This window comes from Canis lupus, chromosome 18 (genome assembly GCF_003254725.2).
Source record: "Canis lupus dingo isolate Sandy chromosome 18, ASM325472v2, whole genome shotgun sequence".
In the NCBI taxonomy this organism is placed as follows: domain Eukaryota; kingdom Metazoa; phylum Chordata; class Mammalia; order Carnivora; family Canidae; genus Canis; species Canis lupus.
Genome location: NC_064260.1, coordinates 1498978 through 1520220, shown reverse-complemented (window position 1 = coordinate 1520220; position 21243 = coordinate 1498978). Strand labels below are relative to the sequence as shown.

Genomic DNA, 21243 nt, shown 5'->3' with positions numbered 1-21243 from the left:
TTCAAAGAGAGGGGAGGTGAGAGAGGTGTTCGTGAAGCAGTCGGGGTCACCAGCACCCATGTGTGCAAACCTAAAGGAGGACCCTGGAAACCGGGGCCAACGGGAAAGGGGACGGGGGTGGGGTGGGAGACGCTGACTCAGACGCGCAGGTAGACAGCAGCCTACGCTGGGACTAAGACCCTTCTCTCCAGCCCATGTGCCCCCTGTTGTTTGAATTTGCATGAATTTACATACATGATTCACTGTTGAGCTGTTTCCTAACGAGGGCGGACGCCGGCTCTTCACGGAACAGCAGACCCACATGTGACCCTGCCATGCTGACTCCAGTCCTACCAGACACACTTGTGGGCTTGTTTTTAAAGATTTTATTTATTTACTTGGGAGACGGAGAGAATGGGCAGCAGAGGGAGCAGCAGACTCCCAGCCGCGTGGGGAGCCTGGCGGGGGGCTTGGTCCCTCGGCCCCGGGATCACGACCTGACCCGAAGGCAGACGCTTCACCCACGGAGCCCCCGGGTGCCCCACACAACTGCGTTTTTAAAATAGTATTTTCTTTTTTTTTCTAATATTTTATTTATTTATTCATGAGAGAGAGAGAGAGAGAGAGGGGCAGAGACCCAGGCAGAAGGAGAAGCAGGCTCCATGCAGGGAACCCGACTCGATCCCTGGACCCCAGAAACATGCCCTGGACCCAAGGCAGCACTAAACCACTGAGCCACCCGGGCCACCCTAAAATAGTATTTTCTTATCACCATTGTTTTACTGCATTCCTGATTTTAGGCAATTTCTTAAAATTGCACAGATTTAAATAAGCGGTGGCGTGTTCAGCTCCACCCCGCTTGCTCTTCCGCCTCCCCGGTCCTGCTTCCAGCGAGAGGGAAGAGGGGCCAGCACGGCACATGCAGGCAGGCTCTTCCCTCGAGACCCGGCAAGCAGGTATCCCAAAGAAGTATCTTAATAGCTCTGAGGCATGTGAATAATGACAAATATTTTTGCCATTTTTTTCAGCAGACAAATGCTTTTCGGTGGATTCCTTGCTGAGCGAGACAGGGAGGCTGAGCTCGGGCAGGCTGGTGGGCTCGGTCCCGAGGCCGCTTGCGACCTGTGGTGTGGCCTCGGGGACCAGGGTCAGCAGGGAATTTAAACCGTATTTCAAGGAGCCGCTCGAGTCCTGCCGCCCCGTCCACGAAGCGGGGACTTGAGCGGCCAGCGCCCTGCTGGGGCCTCAGCCTGCTGTGCGGGCCTGGGACGGGCAGGATCGCCCTGAGCCACCAATCCGCTGCAGCCAGGGCCAGCCGCCAGCAGGCCACCCGTGCCACCTGCTCGGTGGCTGACTTCCCTGGCACCGACCCTCGTCCCACACGGACGCACACGCAAAAGGCAACACGGCAGCGGCAGCCGAACCTCCATGCAGGGGGAGGCAGGCTTCATCTGCAGGCCCCTCGCTTGCCCCCACAGCCTTCACACACCCCAAGACGAGCCAGAGGAAACATCCGGGGTCCATTTGTCTTAGAGGACACTTTCGAAATACAGGGCTTCGGGGAGGTCCCTACAGTGACAGGTGGGGGGGGCAGAGAGGGGACGGGGTGTGGGTGTCTCAAGGGTCAGGGCTGGATTCAAGCCCTACAACTCCACTCATCAGCGCGCAACACAGGACCACACGCATAACCCCTTAGCCTCACTGCCTCGGCCTTGCAAGGGGGCGACCCCGCGACCTGCGTGAGGCTGCAGTGAGATTCCAGCTGTGACCGTGCTTGGTGGGGAAAGGCAGCGTCTCTTAATGCAGACTCTCGGCGTCCCCCCGCCCCCTACCGCACGCATGGATCGTGGAGAGCAGCCAAACACAGTGTGCCCCCCACACGCGGGTCATGGTGCCGGCGCTCCGTGTACCCCTTCCCCACGGACTGGGGGCCGTGCACAGACCTTTGTGCATGATTCCTTTACTCCCGACACAGTCTGTCTGTGTCCCTCCACAGGTGTCCCTCCTCACGTGGTGATGCGTCAGTACTGGAACGCTAGAGAAAAAAATAGGTGCCAGGCAGGAGGTTGTACTAATAAACCCCATCTGTGTCTTGCAAATGCCACGTTATAGTCTTGCTGTGACTACAGGTGACGACGGCTTACAGGCGGCCAAACAGGGACCCCAGACGCTAACAGAGCGACGGGAACTTGCATCGATGGTAATAGCAGAACTGGATTAGCACAAGTATTGGATCTTAGGAGACGAGGAAAATGAGGCAAGGCAAGAGCGGGGAAGCCCGCCGCGTGGGGAGACACGCCTCTCTTCCAGGCTGACCTGCCCCGTACCCGACTGTGAAGTTTTCCTCCGAGGATGGAGGCCCGCGAGCCCCAGCCCGGTCACCTGCAGCAGGGAGAAAACCCCATCCACCTCTTCACGGCTCATCCAGGGCTGGAGGAGTTCGATCAATGTGAAGGCAGCCAGCAAATCTCTAGCACTTCGTAGGAGCCCAACTACTTGTAGTTGAAATCCAAGATCTTAAGAACTTAGGATTTTAATGAGAAATGAACAAAACAGGAGCCAAGTGGGCAGAGAACGTGAAGTTTATCCAGCACAGGCAGCCGAAAAGATGTTCAGTGGTTTCCCAACGTCCCCACAAACTGAAAGCTCATGGGGATTTTGCAAAGGTACCCATGCCTGACTCCCAGCTGCCCGACATTCTGATTCAACTGGTGAGGGGGTGTGAGCTGGGAATTGGGGTCTTCAAAAGCTGTTGAGATAATTCTAGATAAGTGTCGCTTCGAAGTTTGGAAATCCCCGTGTTAGGGCTACATTTTCAGGTTTGTTGGAGGGACCCGGGTGATTAAATCAGAGTTGCCAAATTCTAGGCAGTGCCCTTTAGGATTTCCTGGAATTTTCTCGAAGAAGTGTGTGTGTATGTCAGAGAGGCAACCAAAAACGGGGCAAAATTATTCATGTGTCTGTCTTTCCCCCAAACATTCTGCAAAGCTTCCATGCATGCTAGGGAGGAAATCCCCTTCCTCTGCTTGAGATGTTTTTTCCACTGCCCCTAAAACACCTGCAGAATTAAAATGCCTCTGAAGCCGTGGCCTTCCAGCAGAGCAGTTAAGAGGCCAAAGACGGAGGCGAGGACTTGTCAATCGGGGCAGAGCCTGATGCGGAACACGGTACGGCTCCGTGGGCCTCGGGCACGCTGGCCAGTGCTGCGAAGTCACCTTATACGCTAGACTCTAATGATGCTGTTACGTTGTGTTATGTCACATCCAAGAGCGACAGACCATAAGCCACTCGGCCTTAAGAAATGAATCCAGTTGCATAATAAACTAATTTTGAAATGTGGCCAAATGTTTGAAAACAAAAGTCCTTTCCCATGCTGCTGCTATATCCATTCCATTTATGCCTCTGCAGGGGCGTCACAAGGGCACCTTTTTCCACCTTCAGTGCAACGTGCTGACCGTCTGTCAAGGGGAGAGTAGTCTCTGGGGGACACTCTGCAGCCTGGCTGCTGAGGGGAGACGTGGTTTTCCAAGGGAAGGAGGCAAATCTACAAAGGGCGCTGAGATGTGCAGGCCTTGATGCGGACTTCCAGATTGGCTCCGCGTTCCAAGACCCCCCTCCGCGACCTGAGGGGAGTGGAGAGAAGCGGGAGCTCATTTAAAAGGCAGACAAGTCTTCCTCGTTTGTCTTTGCTCCGCAGCTTGGAGTCCTGTGAACCCCTTCTCGTGGCCCCGATTCCCGGAGTGAGGTGGGATTTCATGCTCTATGGAGGGCATGGGAAGACATCATCACCTAAATTTGCGACTAATGGCTTTTGTCAACCTAGCATGACAAAATGGAAAATAAATGATTTTAGGCTACAAGGAATTTGGTGAGCCTCTTAGAGAAGGGAGCACAGAGGGTGTTTCCTTAAAAGCTGAATAGGAAATAAAGGAATAAACGTGTGGGGAGGGCTTGTGTGTGCAGGGCAGGGGGTGTACGCGAGGCCTGGGGCTCAGCCCGCAGAAGCTTCTCTGCTGTTCCGCAGCACCCCCCAAGCTCACTGAGTGAGTGCTGAGCCCCCGCAGTGTCTTAGACGCTGGCCTGGGGGGACCTAATCCTCAGAAGACCCGCTCGTGGGTCCTAGAGTCGCGCCTGCTGTGCAGACGCAGGAAGGGAGGTTTCAGAGGAGGTCCAGGGGCCGTGTGCAGGGCCGTGGGGGCGCCCTGAAGGTCTGGGCGCTGGGGGGCCTTGCCACCTGGAGGTCAGGTCGCCGCGCCGAGCTCTCGGGAAGGGCCAGCGGCTCCGCGTCAGGCATATGTCCCTGCAGGCGTCGGGCTCCCGACGGCTTAAGCAGCACGTTTCTAGACGCACGTGGAGAGGTCTGAAGACGGCAAGAGGGGCAGGCTGCTGGGGCCAAGCGGGCGGTGGGGGAGGCAGGGTGCGGGAGGCGCACAAGAGGAGCCGAGGTCTGGAGGCTGGTGCAGCCCTGGGGCTGTCCCTACTGGCCCCGGGACTTCAGACGGCGGAGCCCAAGCTCTCGGGGCCACACTGCAGGGTCCTGGAGGGGGCTGGGCGCGGCTGGTGGGTCAGGTGCGGGCTGCAGGGGGAAGGGGAGCGGAGGGAAGGGGGCTGCAGGGCCCTGGGGGCACAGGCGGAGGGGACAGGGAAGGCAGCCGTGAGCCGGGGTTCCCTCGGTTGGACTGTCGGGTGACAAATGTCGGTAGGACCACAGCATTTGGGTCACTGGGCCGGGCTTCTCAAGAGTGGAAGATGTGCGGGCCCCAAGGTCTGTTCAGGAGCTGCAGCTTTACTGTGGCCCCCGAGGGCCTGTACTTGCTTTCCCCCCTTCCTAGAAGAGGACACAGAATGAGGCAGAGGCTCCCAAGGGCGGCAGGGCTGGAGCCCAGGGGCCGAGGCGCGTCCTCCTGGGCAGGCCCGAGGGGCCTGGGCCCGGGGCATCCGGTGGCGGCACCCGGAGGGGGGGCCCTGCAGCCCTTCACCCTGGGCCTCGGCCTTGGCCGCCGCCTCCGTGAAGTGGGGACAGACCCTGATCCCGCACCTCTGGCCTCATCACACTGTTTTGAAAAACAAATGAAGGAGTAGATGTGAAAGTCCTGCGAAAAGGCAGAAGTGTGGCCGGGGTAAGGAACTACTATTCATAGCTCGCTCTTCAACCTGGGTTGTGGTAAGGCTGGTTGCTTGTTTTTTTTCTAAGGTGTACGTCCCAGGGTGACTGGCAGGAGGGCCCCGCTCCTCCCACCTCAGCCCTCAGCCGGCACCTGCCTGAGGATCCATGTGGGACACCCGCTGTTTGCAGACATGAAGGCCCGTAACTATGGAACCGTGCAGAGTCCTGAAAGGCAGGATGACAACCTCGTGGAAGACAGCCTGGTGGGGGCAGCGGGGAGCCTGGCCCGTTGGGAAAACAGGCCAGCGGTGTCTGGAAAGCACCAGGTGTGGGGGCGGGAGGCATGGGTTCATGGCCAGCTTCCACTTCCCGGGGCTATGGCCCCAGTGGGCTCCTCTCCTCCAGTGGGCTCCTCTCCTCCTCTGGGCCTGTTTCCCTGCTGGTGAAACGAGGGGGGCTGAGCCAGGTGAGAGGCACCCCTGACACCCCACGTGGGCAGCTCCAACAGCTCGTCCTCGGCAAAAGAAAACTCACTTCCAGCACGTCCTTAGGAAAGGGCAGGATGTCGTGCGTTTGGATCCTGACTTGGCACAGATCCGCTGTTCCCTATCATCCCCTCGGTTCCACGCTTGGCACCGAAGCCCCATGAGCACAAAGCATTTCGAAGCTACGTGGAATGAGAGATAGTTACCAAAAGAAGACAAACTCCTCTTCAATCTTGGTCTTCAAGCTCTTGCAAAGGATTAAAAAAAAACAGATTTGGAGGGAAAGGGGTTTCTTTACGTTAGTGTTTGCCTTACTTTTTTTTTTTTGCTTGATATAGATTCTAAGAGAGGAGTGACTTTGTACCTTCTTTTTTTTTTTTTTTTTTTTTTTTTTAATTTCTGAACAGTACTCTGATCCAGTAAATAGTACCTGTTTGGAGAAGGGATGAAAAAGCCATTTTTCCTGAGCTTTAGGATTTCCTGTTGAACTCAATAGATGTTGTGGGTTCACTTAGTTCCTAAATTAGTCTCAAGTTAGAAGTGAAGGACTACAATGTAAACTGCATTAAGATTTTGAGTTCCTTAGCTGTGAATGTTTTGTGATAACTGGGCACTCCTACAAATTAGAAAATATTTCAATTTTAGTGGGAAAACTGTTTTTAGGGATTTCTACTACATCAATGCCTGCATAACTGTACAAATATGTATGTGGAGGTATTTATGGTTCCATTGCTTATAATAGGAAAGATACTAAGTCCTTGGCCTATGTAAACTGTCATATAGCCTTGTTTGAATATCATGCAGCCATTAACAAGATTTTAATAGTCCTGCGTATCGTCAGGGAGAACGTGCATTGTGTATTTCAACTTTGCACACATAGACGACAATACACATGCACCTGTGCATTCTAGTTACTCACATGTGTGTGGGGGAGAGTAAAAAATATACCGAGCTTTAGTATTGGAATTGAAAATGGAAGAGATATTTCACTTTCTGCACTTGAAAAATATTTGAATTATTTTTACAGTGAGAACATTTGGAAGGGAAAAAAGATGTCTGGTGAGCTTTAACGCCAGTACCAAAGGAGAAGACAAATGTTAAGGACAAGACTCGTTCTGATATAATATATATAAAATTCCCCCCAAAATGAGTTTGAAACTTGCTTAAGAATATTTGTATATTTTGCCTCCATAATTCACTTCAAGGAGTCTCCCTTTAGTAAATGATCCCAAATCACAAAAAAGAGTCACATTAAAAAGTGCTTGACGGCATTATTTATCATAACAAAAAAAAAGCAAACAATTTGCATATGTCACCTAGTCTAGTGAACTAGTTGGTGACAAACACATCTACACAAATAAAAATTATAACGAGTGCATAATAAATGTACTGGTGATGATGTTGTGATGTTAAAATGGTAAAAATTTTAAATGTCGTAGGATCCTAGCTAATAAATACACAAAAACAAGACTAAAAAGTGCATCTGACAGATGAGATTATGTCAAAATCTTGATAATGGTTATGTGTTTGTGCGAGAGTGTGCTTATCATTTTTATTGTGACCGATTTCACTGTACTTTTTCCCATAACATCAGATTCAGTTCTACAATTATTTTTTGAGCCCTTTTTTAAACAAATAGTACAATGACCTCACCAGCAATTTGAAAAACCCTGGCTGCGTCAGGTGACGTGGTAACCAGAGAACAGAACCTGACGTTAGTGAGGAAAAAGTGTGAAAGACATTCACTCTTTTGGGAGATTGGTGATCCCAAAGATGGAACCACCAGAACGTGGAGCCAGTGGCCTTGACGTCTGAAGCAGGAAATAGCTTGGCTTGCCCACCATGAGTAAGTCTCCTGAATTATGCGGAAAATTCTGAAGATAATATCATGAAGACATTTTTTTCTTTAGGAAAGTTTAAAATTGGGGCACCTGGGTGGCTCAGTTGCGTAAGCATCTGCCTTCAGCTCAGGTCATGGTCTCGGGGTCCTGGGATCGATCTCCGCATCGGGCTCCCTGTTCAGGGGAGTGTCTGCTTCTCCCTCTGCCCCTCCCCCCAGCTTGTGAGCTCTTGTTCTCCTTCTCTCAAATAAATAAAATCTTAAAAAAAAAAAAAAAGGAAAGAAAGTTTAAGATGAGGAAACAAGGGAAGAGTCACATTTGCTTTGGGAGAGGATGGCACCCTATATTCTGCACTTGGCACAAAGGTAGTAAATTCATGTGGCTCTGGGTTTGGGATTTTATGCAAATGGAATCAGAGCGTCATCTTTTAGTTCAGTGCGGTGCTGTAAAAACAACAAAATCTCGTGTTTAGAGATCTATGTGTATGTAGTGAAACTATGCAGCAGCGCAAGTGAAGCATAAGCCTGCAGCCTGGGAAGGGGACCCAGTTGATGAGCACAGGATGCACACACAAGCGGTTTAAAAGGTATTAGTAAAATATTATCTCTTTATCTAGGCAGGAAATCACATGCATTATGTGTTATCTTACTCCATATGTTACATTTGATGCTCCGTATTTTTGCCGATCTATTAATATTTCATGATAAAAGTGAAAAGCATTTCTTTGTGTTCAAAGGTTAAAATTACGTTTAAAACTGAAAGGTGACCGAAAGAAGAAACTTTGCGAGCTTGGTGGCCCTCTAGCGCTCAAATCGGACAAGTACAATTAATGCCTTTGAGTCTTTGCTGTGATCCACTCCTGCTCTCACTTCCTTTGACCAGAAGTCAACAGCAGGAGGAGTAGAAAGGCCTGGTCCCGGAGCTAGTCAGGAAAAACGGCGTGTTTGACATCCACTTCCTAAGATGCTGCTTCACTCTCTTGGAAGAACCACCCAAAAGAATATGTCTTGATCTTTGGCAAGAATGTTTCATAAAATCTTTCAAAATTTAAAGGAACATTTCAAAAGGAAAAGAGTACTAAATTTTATACGCATAGGATGTTTTAAAATTGATTTTATCCCCAGGTCCTTCTTTTAAGATCTTTAGAATTACTATGTTTAATAGCATTGATTTTCTTGGAAAATTTGAGGAAGAATCACACCAACGGATCCTTCCCTCAAGACTCAGCTCAGCTGTCCCACAGCCTTGGGGTCCCACGGGTGAACTGATCTCTCTGTGCACCTGAGCTTTGAAAACAGGAAGCTGACTTTTCCAGGGACTCATTGCATCCTGCTCTTTACCATAAATATTTGTGTACAGCGCTTATTCATCTTCAGATTCTTGAGCTACTCCAGGGCCAAGTCTCTGTCTTTTTTCTCTTTATGTTACCACAGTTCTTAACATAGTACCTGGAGCATTTTATAGGCTCTTTGGTCTTTTTCTTTGGGTGCATTATCTAGAGATTTAAGTGAGATGTGTTACATAACTGTATTTTAACACCAAAGTTAGTTTAGAAACGTATTTTATAGTTTGGCCAGGGAGTCAAGAGCATTACATAGACTAGATAACGGAAGGAAATGTAAGATTGCTGTAGGAGATGGCATTGCATCTGCCCTGCCACACAGCACGTCTGAAGGGCAGCTCGTGCGAAAGGCAGTTGGTTCGTCTTATGGGCACGACTGATGGGTTTTTTGTTTTGGTTTGTTTTTAAAAGGAATCAATTAGCATCGAAAATACTGTCATAAAAAACAAAGGAAAATGCTGTCATGATTCAGTTTGGTCTCGCGTGAAATGTGCAAGTTTGGGGATCCCTGGGTGGCACAGCAATTTGGCGCCTGCCTTTGGCCCAGGGCGCAATCCTGGAGACCCAGGATCGAATCCCACATCGGGCTCCTGGTGCATAGAGCCTGCTTCTCCCTCTGCCTGTGTCTCTGCCTCTCTCACTCTCTCTCTCTCTCTCTGTGACTATCATAAATAAATAAAAATTAAAAAAAAAGAAATGTGCAAGTTTGTCAGTCATCACAGAAACTGGTGGAATAATATCCATGACACTGAGCAACTCAGGGACATGATGAAAAGAGCACGGGATTTCAACCCCCAGCAGCATCTGGGGACTCCCGGGGGGCTAACGCCTGAGCTCTAGTGTTCCCATGGGTGAGAGCAAGTAGCTACACGTATTATACTGTATATACTTATAGAGCCCCACAAATCACATAGTAAATAAATTTTTGTATTTATATATGATATATTATGTGCAATATAGAATACCATATATCTTAGATATTATATATTTTATATATAGTATATCATATTATGAATTATAAGTTATATATTATAATTTTTATTGTTACACACTTTATCATCTATCTTACATGTTATGTGTTATATAAGTATATTGTATATAATAGCATATATTATATACATTGTTATTTATGTATTATAAAATATATATTTATGTTGTAAAAGATTATATGTGTATAAATATATAAGTATATTATATATAATTTTATAATATATAAATATATTTTGTATAGTTTATGTGAAATATTTTAAATATATATTTAAAACATAGAATATAAAATATATTACACGAATACATATCCAGGCACCCAGGCTAGTCAGTGCAAAGCTCTGTGATCTCAGTTTGTGACAAGTGCTTTCAGGCAGCTGGTGTCTTTCTTCTTAAGCTATGTCCATGACAGTCCATCTTTTATTTCTCATTTAAGATAAAGCCCATCACCATGTTCCATCCTTAATGGTATAACATAAGGGGAATAATTATGAGTGGGACTCACCGACTTGTGTTTGTATAGAGAATTTTAGAGCTCCGAGGCTTGGCAATGGACGTGATGTCTCCAAAGGGGTTGTCGACGTCATCGGCACTTGTGGACTGCACGTAACCACTGTTGGTGGGACAAGGAAAGAAAACGTGGGTTTCTTTATAAGAAAAACAGAAGAAAAATAGTGAAAGGGAATAAAGGGGAAAGGAGAAAAAATGAGTGGGAAATATCAGAAAGGGAGACAGAACATGAGAGACTCCTAACTCTGGGAAACGAACAAGGGGTGGTGGAAGGGGAAGAGGGCGGAGGGTGGGGGGACTGGGTGGCGGGCACTGAGGGGGGCACTTGACGGGATGAGCACTGGGTGTTATTCTGTATGTTGGCAAATTGAACACCAATAAAAAATAAATTAAAAAAGAAGAAGAACAGAAGAAAAGATCAACAGTGTCCTGACAGCCAAAAGAAATCTTATTTGCTAACATAGATCAAAAAAACTGAAAAAACAAAATAAAATTATTCACCATGACCAAGTAGAATTTATTCCCGGGACACAAGGCTGGTTCAACACTCGTAAAACAATCAATGTGATTCATCATATCAGCAAGAGAAAAACCAAGAACCATATGATCCTCTCATTAGATGCAGAGAAAGCATTTGACAAAATACAGCATCCATTCCTGATCAAAACTCTTCAGAGCGTAGGGATAGAGGGAACTTTCCTCAACATCTTAAAAGCCATCTACGAAAAGCCCACAGCAAATATCATTCTCAATGGGGAAGCACTGGGAGCCTTTCCCCTAAGATCAGGAACAAGACAGGGATGTCCACTCTCACCACTGCTATTCAACATAGTACTGGAAGTCCTCGCCTCAGCAATAAGACAACAAAAAGACATTAAAGGCATTCAAATTGGCAAAGAAGAAGTCAAACTCTCCCTCTTCGCCGATGACATGATACTCTACATAGAAAACCCAAAAGTCTCCACCCCAAGATTGCTAGAACTCATGCAGCAATTTGGCAGCGTGGCAGGATACAAAAGCAATGCCCAGAAATCAGTGGCATTTCTCTACACTAACAATGAGACTGAAGAAAGAGAAATTAAGGAGTCAATCCCATTTACAATTGCACCCAAAAGCATAAGATACCTAGGAATAAACCTAACCAAAGAGGTAAAGGATCTATACCCTAAACACTATAGAACACTTCTGAAAGAAATTGAGGAAGACACAAAGAGATGGGAAAATATTCCATGCTCACGGATTGGCAGAATTAATATTGTGAAAATGTCAATGTTACCCAGGGCAATGTATACGTTTAATGCAATCCCTATCAAAATGCCATGGACTTTCTTCAGAGAGTTAGAACAAATCATCTTAAGATTTGTGTGGAATCAGAAAGGACTCTGAATAGCCAGGGGAATTTTAAAAAAGAAAACCATATCTGGGGACATCACAATGCCAGATTTCAGGTTGTACTACAAAGCTGTGGTCATCAAGACAGTGTGGTACTGGCACAAAAAAGGACACATAGATCAATGGAACAGAATAGAGAACCCAGAAGTGGACCCTCAACTTTATGGTCAACTAATATTCGATAAAGGAGGAAAGACTCTCCACTGGAAGAAGACAGTCTCTTCAATAAATGGTGCTGGGAACATTGGACATCACATGCAGAAGAATGAAACTAGACCACTCTCTTTCACCATACACAAAGATAAACTCAAAATGGATGAAAGATCTAAATGTGAGACAAGATTCCATCAAAATCCTAGAGGAGAACACAGGCAACACCCTTTTTGAACTCGGCCACAGTAACTTCTTGCAAGATACATCCACGAAGGCAAAAGAAGCAAAGGCAAAAATGAACTATTGGGACTTCATCAAGATAAGAAGCTTTTGCACAGCAAAGGATACAGTCAACAAAACTAAAAGACAACCTACAGAATGGGAGAAGGTATTTGCAAATGACGTATCAGATCAAGGGCTAGTTTCCAAGATCTATAAAGAACTTAGTAAACTCAACACCAAAGAAATAAACAATCCAATCATGAAATGGGCAAAAAACATGAAGAGAAATCTCACAGAGGAAGACATAGACATGGCCAACATGCACATGAGAAAATGCTCCGCATCACTTGCCATCAGGGAAATACAAATCAAAACCACAAGGAGATACTACCTCCCACCAGTGAGAATGGGGAAAATTAACAGGGCAGGAAACCACAAATATTGGAGAGGATGCGGAGAAAAGGGAACCCTCTTACACTGTTGGTGGGAATGTGAACTGGTGCAGCCACTCCGGAAAACTGTGTGGAGGTTCCTCAAAGAGTTAAAAATAGACCTGCCCTACGACCCAGCAATTGCACTGTTGGGGATTTACCCCAAAGATACAAATGCAATGAAACGCAGGGACACCTGCACCCCGATGTTTCTAGCAGCAATGTCCACAATAGCCAAACTGTGGAAGGAGCCTCAGTGTCCATCGAAAGATGAATGGATAAAGAAGATGTGGTTTATGTATTATGGAATGGAATATTCCTCAATGGAATATTCAATGGAATATTGAATGGAATATTCCTCAGCCATTAGAAACGACAATGGAATATTCCTCAGCCATTAGAAACGACAAATACCCACCATTTGCTTCAACGTGGATGGAACTGGAGGGTATTAGGCTGAGTGAAGTAAGTCAATCAGAGAAGGACAAACATTATATGTTCTCATTCACTTGGGGAATATAAATAATAGTGAAAGGGAATAGAAGGGAAGGGAGAAGAAATGTGTGGGAAATATCAGAAAGGGAGACAGAACGTAAAGACTGCTAACTCTGGGAAACGAACTGGGGGTGGTGGAAGGGGAGGAGGGCGGGGGGTGGGGGTGACTGGGTGACGGGCACTGAGGGGAGCACTTGATCGGATGAGCACTGGGTGTTATTCTGTATGTTGGCAAATTGAGCACCAATAAAAAATAAATTTATTATTAAAAAAAATAAAAAAATAAATTAATATTAACCATGATGAGAAAACACCTTGCTTAAAAAAAAAATAAATGCAGGGGCACCTGGGTGGCTCAGCAGGTTGGGCCTCTGACAGCAGCTCAGGTCATGATCCTGGAGTCCCAGGATAGAGCCCCGTGTCCGGCTCCCTGCTCAGCGGGGAGTCTGCTTCTTCTTCTGACCCTCCTCCCACTCCCGCTCTTTCTCTTTCTCAAATAAGTAAATAAAATAATTTGAAAGAAAAAAAGAAAGAGAGGAAAGAGATGTTCCCATTTTCGGTGCAATGGTTGCCAGACCCCGATGATCCCAAGCATGGGCTGGGGTGGGAGTAGCAGGGGGTGGTGTGTTTGCATGGAGCCAGGCTGTCTCTGCAGCCCTGGGTTGGCGCCTTCACTGAGGACGGCTAGACCCGGGGTCGGGCAGAGGCCAGTACCCGCCGGAGCCTGTAGGGTGCCTGTTGGGGTCGGAATCCGGGAGCCCAGGAATCCAGGGCAGCCAGCAGTGCCTTCAGGGCCCTGACACAAGGCTATGTGCTGTCACCGTGTCCTGGCAGTGTTTCTGGGGCCACGGGTTAGAAAGACTGGTCAACCCCGCTATTGAGCAGTAATGGGGGAGGGGAGGGCGAAGATGAAAGACACACTTTCTCAGATTTCCTCTGTCCTAGGTACTATGATCTGAGTCTTTATGCTCCTCCCATGTGCCTATGTTGACATTCTAATGCCTGAGGGTAGGGCGGTAGCAGGTGGAGGTAGTGGAGGGGAGCTCAGGTCAGGGCGGGGCGCCCTCGGGAGCAGGATTAGAGTGCTTTCTAAGAGGGGGTCCCCGGAGCTCTCTTGCCCTGCCACCCCATGAGGACACACTGCAAAGTCTGGGCCTCAAGAGAGTCCTGTCCCCACATGCTGGCACCCAGATCTTGGGCTCCCAGGATCCAGAACTGTTAGAAATAAATGTCTGCTGTTTAGAAGCCACGCGGCCCGTGGCATTTTGGCAGAGCAGCCCCAGCGGACTTCAGTCCTCGCGAGGCCCCCCCACAGGGGGCGGCGCGCATCTCTGCCGACTCAGGAAAGCCAAGTTTAAATTTAGGAAAGGAAGATGAGACATTGCCTGTCCTCCTGTGTTAGCGAGCATGTCACACCTTCCGCACCGAGTATCAGAGTCTTTCTGGTTGACAACACCCAATATTAGTAGCACCCAGGGTATTTCACTTCATAAAATAACCAATTTGGGGAAACAGAAAAATACCACTCCCCCTTTCTTTCTTTTATCAGAATCGTTAACCGATCTGTGATGGAAGTCCTGACATTGAGCAGGCTCTGTGCCGGCAAAACGTCAGAAACCTGTTCGAAAGGATAAGTTGTCTTAAACAGTGAATTACAAACATGAGTGAGCTGAAAGCCACTACAATTTAGATGTAAATCTAGTAATTTTTAAGACATTAAGAAACACTCTCACTTACGTATACAGAGGAATGTATTTGCTTCTGGAACTTGGACTCACGCTTAGAAAAGGAGAAAATATGGACAATGGAGTTACTGACATTAATTTAATAAGCACCAAATCATCATAGTATTTCTATTAAAAGAAGAACAAAGTCTTCAGAGAGACCTCATGGGAATTCACCTCTAAGAGTTTGTAATTTTAAACAGAGGTGATTTAAAGGTGTAGTTTTAGGTGAAAATCAAAAACAAGACAAATGGAGTCCAGCTCCTGCAGACACCCGTGTCCCGCTTTGCTCTCCGAAGCCCTGTTCTAGAGCCCGTCCTTCTGGCCTCCCTTTTGCTGGAGGCTTCCCTGGGCCCCGGGTGGCCCGTACGGGGCGAAGGCGAGCCTCCGATTTTCTTAGATACACGCAGTTTGCCCGGTGAGTGGATCTTACTGACCGTCCAGTGCAACCCTCCAGGGTAGAGATGAAGCTCACGGCATGAAGGTCAGTGATTTATAGGAGATCACGGTTATTTATAGCATCCCAAGGAGCTCTGGGTTTATTTTATATTTTCCCTGCTCCAGCCCCAGAATTGGCCATTTCTCTAGGAGTCTCAAAATTTCTTTTATTGGAGAATGGTGACTAAAAGCCAGTATCTGGGTGCTAGAGGTGCTTGTGGCCACTGAGGTGTCCCTGCTCCAGGGTCCTCTGAGCGGACGGAGCTAGGTATGCACAGATGTGTAGGAACCTGTACATGCCCACATGTTGGGGTATATTCCTGTTTCTGCTGTCTGTATATATACTAAAGTCAATCTGAGTTCCCAGGATACCTCCCTCCTGATTAAATCCCCACCACAGCGTTCATTCTTAGCCTTTCTCCCTTACTTATTTGTATTTCCTCCTGATAATATGAAACCTGCTTCCCAGGATTGACCAAACATTTCATTTTGTTCAAATCTATACATGTAAGAAGTGTTAGAACCACCAACCCATTTGCCTGTGGAGACACGTGCACTAGACCATCGCCCTTATATGCCATTCTTTTGGCCTTATGTTACTCAGTCAAAATACTGTTTCCAAACTTATTAAGGTCCAGCGTTATTTGGGACCATCCACTTAAGTGTAGTTATGTCATTTATTTGTAACTTAGATTCTTTTGTCACCATCTGCATTCCACCCTGGATTCCCCCGACCTCTGGCAGGTATGGATGGACATACGTATTTGTATATGCATGTATGTGTTTATTTTACTTTGCATTCAGTAGAGTGTGTTCTTTGTGGTGTACGGTTCTATGGGTTTTACAAATACAGAGTCATGAGGCCACCACCACAGAAGCATACAGAACAGTTTATTGCCCCAAATGTTCCCTTTATAGGCCCTCTGCATTCATTCCTCTCTCCCTTCCCAGCTGCTGGCTGCCACTGTTCTGTTCCCACCCTGTGGTTTTGCCTTTTCTAAATGTCATATAAATGGAGTCATACAGTAAGTTACCTTTTAGGTCTGGCTGCTTTCCCTGAGCAAAATGCACTTAAGATTCACACACACTGCTGCGTGTTGCATTTGGTTTTTTCATTGCTGTGTAGTATGCCATTACGCTGGGACACTCTGGTATGTTTGTCCAGTGCGTCCTTCCCCCTGGCCTGTGGAAAGGCATCTTGGTTGTTTCTAGGTTTTGGCATTATGTGTACAGCTGCACAAATATTCTAATACGGGTTTTAGTGTGGGGTCCTGGGAGCAACATGTGTGTAGGGGAAGGCTGCAGAGCGAGCAGCACTCTCTAAAGTTCAGAGATGTGGCGATACTGACTAAGATGTATAGGTTTGTCATTCATCCAATGATTTCCTGCATAAAAAATGCACCAGGAATGCCTGGGTGGCTCAGGCATTTGGCAGAACATATTTTAGATAATCTTGGTCATAAAGTTTACATACTACTTTTAGAACATTTGGCCTTTGGCAGAACATATTTTAGATAATCTTGGTCATAAAGTTTACATACTACTTTTAGAACATTTGGCCTTTGGCAGAACATATTTTAGATAATCTTGGTCATAAAGTTTACATACTACTTTTAGAATATGGCTTGATAAAATCTGAGTTTGCTAACAAGACAACATTCTTCTCCGTAGTTTCACCATTTACAATATTAGACACAGGAGTTAAATGTGATTATGATTTTGCATATTTTCACTTCATTATTCTTTTTTCTTTACTGATATAAAAATTAATTTCTAAAGGGCAATATGCTGGTTTTATTGAAGTGCTACACAGATTTGAAAAATGTTGTCTTTGATATTATTTTTCCATATTTGAAATATATTAAGTACTCTCATTAATTTTTAGCTCACTACAGTTAAAAATCTCCTGGATTTAGCAATTAGTTGTGGATTAGGTAAATATAAAATTTAATTTACAATATTAACCTTCCTATTGAGGTGATGATTGAATCTCTAGGAAAGAAAAGAGAATAATCACACTGTGGACATGAACTTCTCTTATGCATTATCTGTCTGTTTCACACAATTCCTTATAAATATCTGCAGTATTTTTTGCAAAATACACATATCTGTTTAGAGTTCCATGTGATTCATTCTTATATTTTCTATTCTATTTAATTTCACAAAATGGTGGTTGTGACTCACCACCAATGGTTGCAATCAATAGGCCACACTTCACTCATTAAACTACTCAGTAGAATCTACTCATTAAACTGTACTAGGGTAATTATATTCCATCATGTGGACAAATGGATCCCCCCATTCACATTCTAAGCCAGAGTTGATTCCAAGTGGTTTAAAGAGATAAATGTGGAAAGCAAACTGATTAAAAAAAAAAAAAAAGTAAAGAATAATAATATATTGCTTCTAGGTAGGGAAAGATCTGCCAAAAAACTCTATAATGGGACACCTGGGTGGCTCAGCAGTTGAGTGTCTGCCTTCAGCTCAGGGCATGATCTGGGGGTCCCGGAATTGAGTCCCACATCAGGCTCCCTGCATGGAGCCTGCTTCTCCTTCTGCCTGTGTCTCTGCCTCTCTCTCTCTCTGTCTCTCATGAATAAATAAAAATATTTTTTAAAAGCTCCATAAAAATCATCAAACATGGAAGAAAATATTGATGAATTAAAACTTTAGTTCAGCAAAGAGCAGTATAAAACAGAAAAGTCCCAGAGTAAAAGGAGATACTATGTTGCATATTACCAATAATTTTTTTTCAGAATGGTAAACACAAAAATTTATACAATTAATAAGTTAAAGTTAAGGAACCCAACTGTAAAGGGGGAAATATATGTGAACAGGTAAGTTACAGATGTGAACACCCAAGTGATGACCTACAAAAAAATGATTATTGTCTATCAGGTAAGTGTAAGTGAAAATGATAATAAAACACAATTTCATACTCATAAGATTAGAATTTTTTTTAGATTTGAAATTCCAAACCCCGGCCACAATGCACACTTATGGGAACTCAAGCATTGCTAATGGTTTAGTTTATGCATACGACTCATCTGGAGAAGAATGTGCCAATACCTGGAATATAAAGAAATGCACACCTCTTGATGTAGCAGTTGTAGACATAAATATGTATATGTAAAATCTAGAAATAGTTTTGTGCTTGGGTACATGAAGAAATGGAAACATTGTTTCCAACTGCAATAAAATCAATAAAATAATTAAATTACGAGAATGGAGAAATAAATTGTGGTATATCCATACAACACAAAACTATCCAGCAAGGAAAAAGTGAGCACCTAAAAATCTAAATGCCAACATGCATAAATCTCACAAACGCAGTAAAAAAAATGTTTTTGTTTGTTTTTAAGAGAGAGAGCATGTGTATGAGGGCAGAGGGGCAGAGAGAGAAAGAAAATCTAAAGCAGGCTCCACACTCAGCACGGAGCCTAATGTGGGGCTCGATCTCAGGACTCTGAGATAATGACCTGAGCCAAAATCAAGAGTTGGACACTCAACCAACTGAGCCACCCAGGCGTCCCATTCATAGTTTAAATTGTAAGGAAGGTTAAGAAAAAACAAGAGAAAGCAGGCAACACTGAACAACTGAAGGGGACTTGGGTTCTCTTTCCCATCACGGGGATGGAAACCTGAGGTCTCTGGAATGTTCTCCAGAGGATATGCCCCTCAACCCCTCTCTAAGCCATGGACTAGAGCACCAGACATATTAATGACGAATCTGTGAGAGTAAAAAATTTAGTGATAAGAACACAAGGAGATAAAACTTACAAAGTAACTGGCTTGACCGGTGCCAAGAATGACCTTGTTTGAAATCTGTCCCAGAGTCCACCAACCATCTAAAATCAGCATCAAAATGAATGACATATTTAATGAACAAGTTATTGTCATTTTTTGTCTATAAGCTCCGGTGGTCTTAACCATCCCCACCGCGTGAAAGGCAAGCCTCAGTCTCATAACGGAAGGCACTCCCCAGGCATCCTTAGCAACTCAGGGGTTTGCTCCAGGACCCCTCCTGCTCTCTGCTCTGCTCTCAGACCTGTGGTTCCCATTTGTTTTCCCATAGCTGGAAGCTGCCTCCTTATCCACCTCCTTTGGTTTGAGGCCCTGCAAAAGGTCTGATTTGGGTTTTCGTCCCAGAAACTATGCTCATTAGATCTGCTTTGGTCCACAGTATTCATACACATAATTACTCTCCTCTTTAACGCCATGTGTTAAACATGGTAAAGAGCTTCATCGTGAGAGATGGTCCTGGGGCTTGTCAGGCCTCTGAGGGATGAGGAACAGAGCAAAAGGATGAGAGATTCAATGCAGGTCGGAGGTGCACTGCAAGCACAGAGCAGGGCCATCTAATCCAGGGTCGGGAGGGCAGGAGGGAGGTCCGAGAGAAGACCTGAGTCACAGGACTTGACCTGGAGAAAATGAAACGCTGAAGGTAGTGGGACACTGTCTGCAAAAGACGTGGAGTGAGGAAGAGCGCGGATTTCACAGAGGCTCAGCGTAGAGCACTGATTTCACTTTACAGAAAATGACGGGTTTCAATCAGTGGAGTGATAGGAAGTGATTCACGATTTAGGAAAAGTACCCTGGCTGTAGTGTGGATAGTGTGGTAATTCGTGTGCTGAGTTCTTGACGTTCAGAAATGGAAACTGAGGGGTGCCTGGGGGGCTCAGTCAGTTAAATGTCCAACTCTTGATTTCTGGTCAGGTCATGATCTCAGGGTCATGAGATGAAGCTCCGCATTGGGCTCCGTGCTGAATGTGGACCATGGCTAAGATTCTCTCTCTCCCACTGTCCCTCCCTGCCCTCTTTTTCTAAAGAAAAAAAATATACAATATAATAATATAATATAAATGAAACCAGACATCTCTGGAGACGATCACCTCAGCTTTGTTTTGCTAGATAGTAAGAGCGCCGTGACTCACGGGTTTCCCCATTCTGTCTCAGAGCACAGGGGTTAGTTCAAGATTCAATTTCAAGAACTGTTCTGGACACAGGTTCTCTGGTGGAATCATAACTGTTTTTCCATGCCTTAGTCACCATTTACTCCTCCTTGTGCATTTTTGATTTTTGAGATGGAGGCAGTCTTTAAATGAATTTTTTTAAGAAGTCCAGTGTAGGTAATACTGAACTATTTGAGGTCACTGATGACTTTATGGTTATGGCACTTCCAGTCCATAAATGTATACGTCTCCTTGTTCTTTCCACAATTCTTACGATAAAATGAGTATTTGGGTTTTGGCCTTCAGCTTAGAAATAAATGCATGGTTGCAAAAATGCAACTATATATATATATATATATATTTTGGCAAAGGCATTATTATGCACACACGACTGAAGTCCCTACTCACCGACCTGGGTTATTGCCAGGGCCCCTTCATATCTTTTCAGTGTAAAACACTGTGAAACCAGGTCAGCAGCTTTTTCCACCGTTGTTTCTTCTGGATCAGGTTTTGGTGGTAGCATCTTGTCCCAAGGAACAATTTCATATGCTCTGTGAAATGATTAAGGACATTTTATGAAAAAGGCATATTCAGATGGCATGAGCCCCAGCATTGTCATGCAACGTGGCGGGTAGATTTTGAGGTGTCCCCCACGATTCCTGCCCCCTTGTTACATATCAGACACAAGCCTCTCCCCTCTGCTGTGGGAGAGCAGATGAGAATGACAAGATGTCACTCCTACGATGCTTAGTTGGCAACTTTATACGGCCAAGCGGTTGTGCCTACATAGTTAAGGTTCCCGATTGGTTGAATATGAGTTAATCAAAAGGTGGATTCTCCTAAGTAGGTGACCCAAACAGGTGAGCCCTACAAGAGAGACACACACACAGCAGACATGCTTCAGCTGGCCTTAGAGAAACGCCTCACGAAGGGCGCGTGGGGCCCAGTTGGTTAAGCATCCGACTCTTGATTTCGGCTCAGGTCATGATCTCAGGTCCTGGGATCGAGCTCATCGAGGAGCCTGCTTCTCTCTCTCCCTTTGCCCCTCCTCCTCTCTTTCAAATAAGTAAATAAAGCCTATAGTAAAAAAAAGAAAAGAAAAAGGAAACACTTCACGAGCCCAGCTGCTGGAACGAAGTGCATTGGGCTTCTGCAGGGCGAGCTGCGCCCCAGCCTCGTGGAGGA

At 45.8% G+C, this 21243-nt stretch overlaps 1 protein-coding gene across 32 annotated transcripts in view; it reads right to left on the bottom strand.

Annotated features, from left to right (window-relative positions):
• Window positions 1-21243, bottom strand: part of SPATA48 (spermatogenesis associated 48) — a 63526-nt gene that overhangs the window by 7060 nt on the left and 35223 nt on the right. For 7 of the 32 annotated variants that reach the window (XM_035701515.2, XM_025449328.3, XM_025449331.3 and 4 more), the window contains 5 exons: window positions 20471-20609; window positions 18887-18954; window positions 14682-14723; window positions 10247-10354; window positions 3-2014 (listed from right to left, as the gene is read on the bottom strand). In XM_035701515.2, coding sequence (XP_035557408.1) covers window positions 1777-2014; window positions 10247-10354; window positions 14682-14723; window positions 18887-18954; window positions 20471-20609 — 595 coding nt within the window. In that variant the 3' untranslated portion in view covers window positions 3-1776. The other 25 variants (XR_003137603.3, XR_007403459.1, XR_007403460.1 and 22 more) reach the window with 17 other exon arrangements.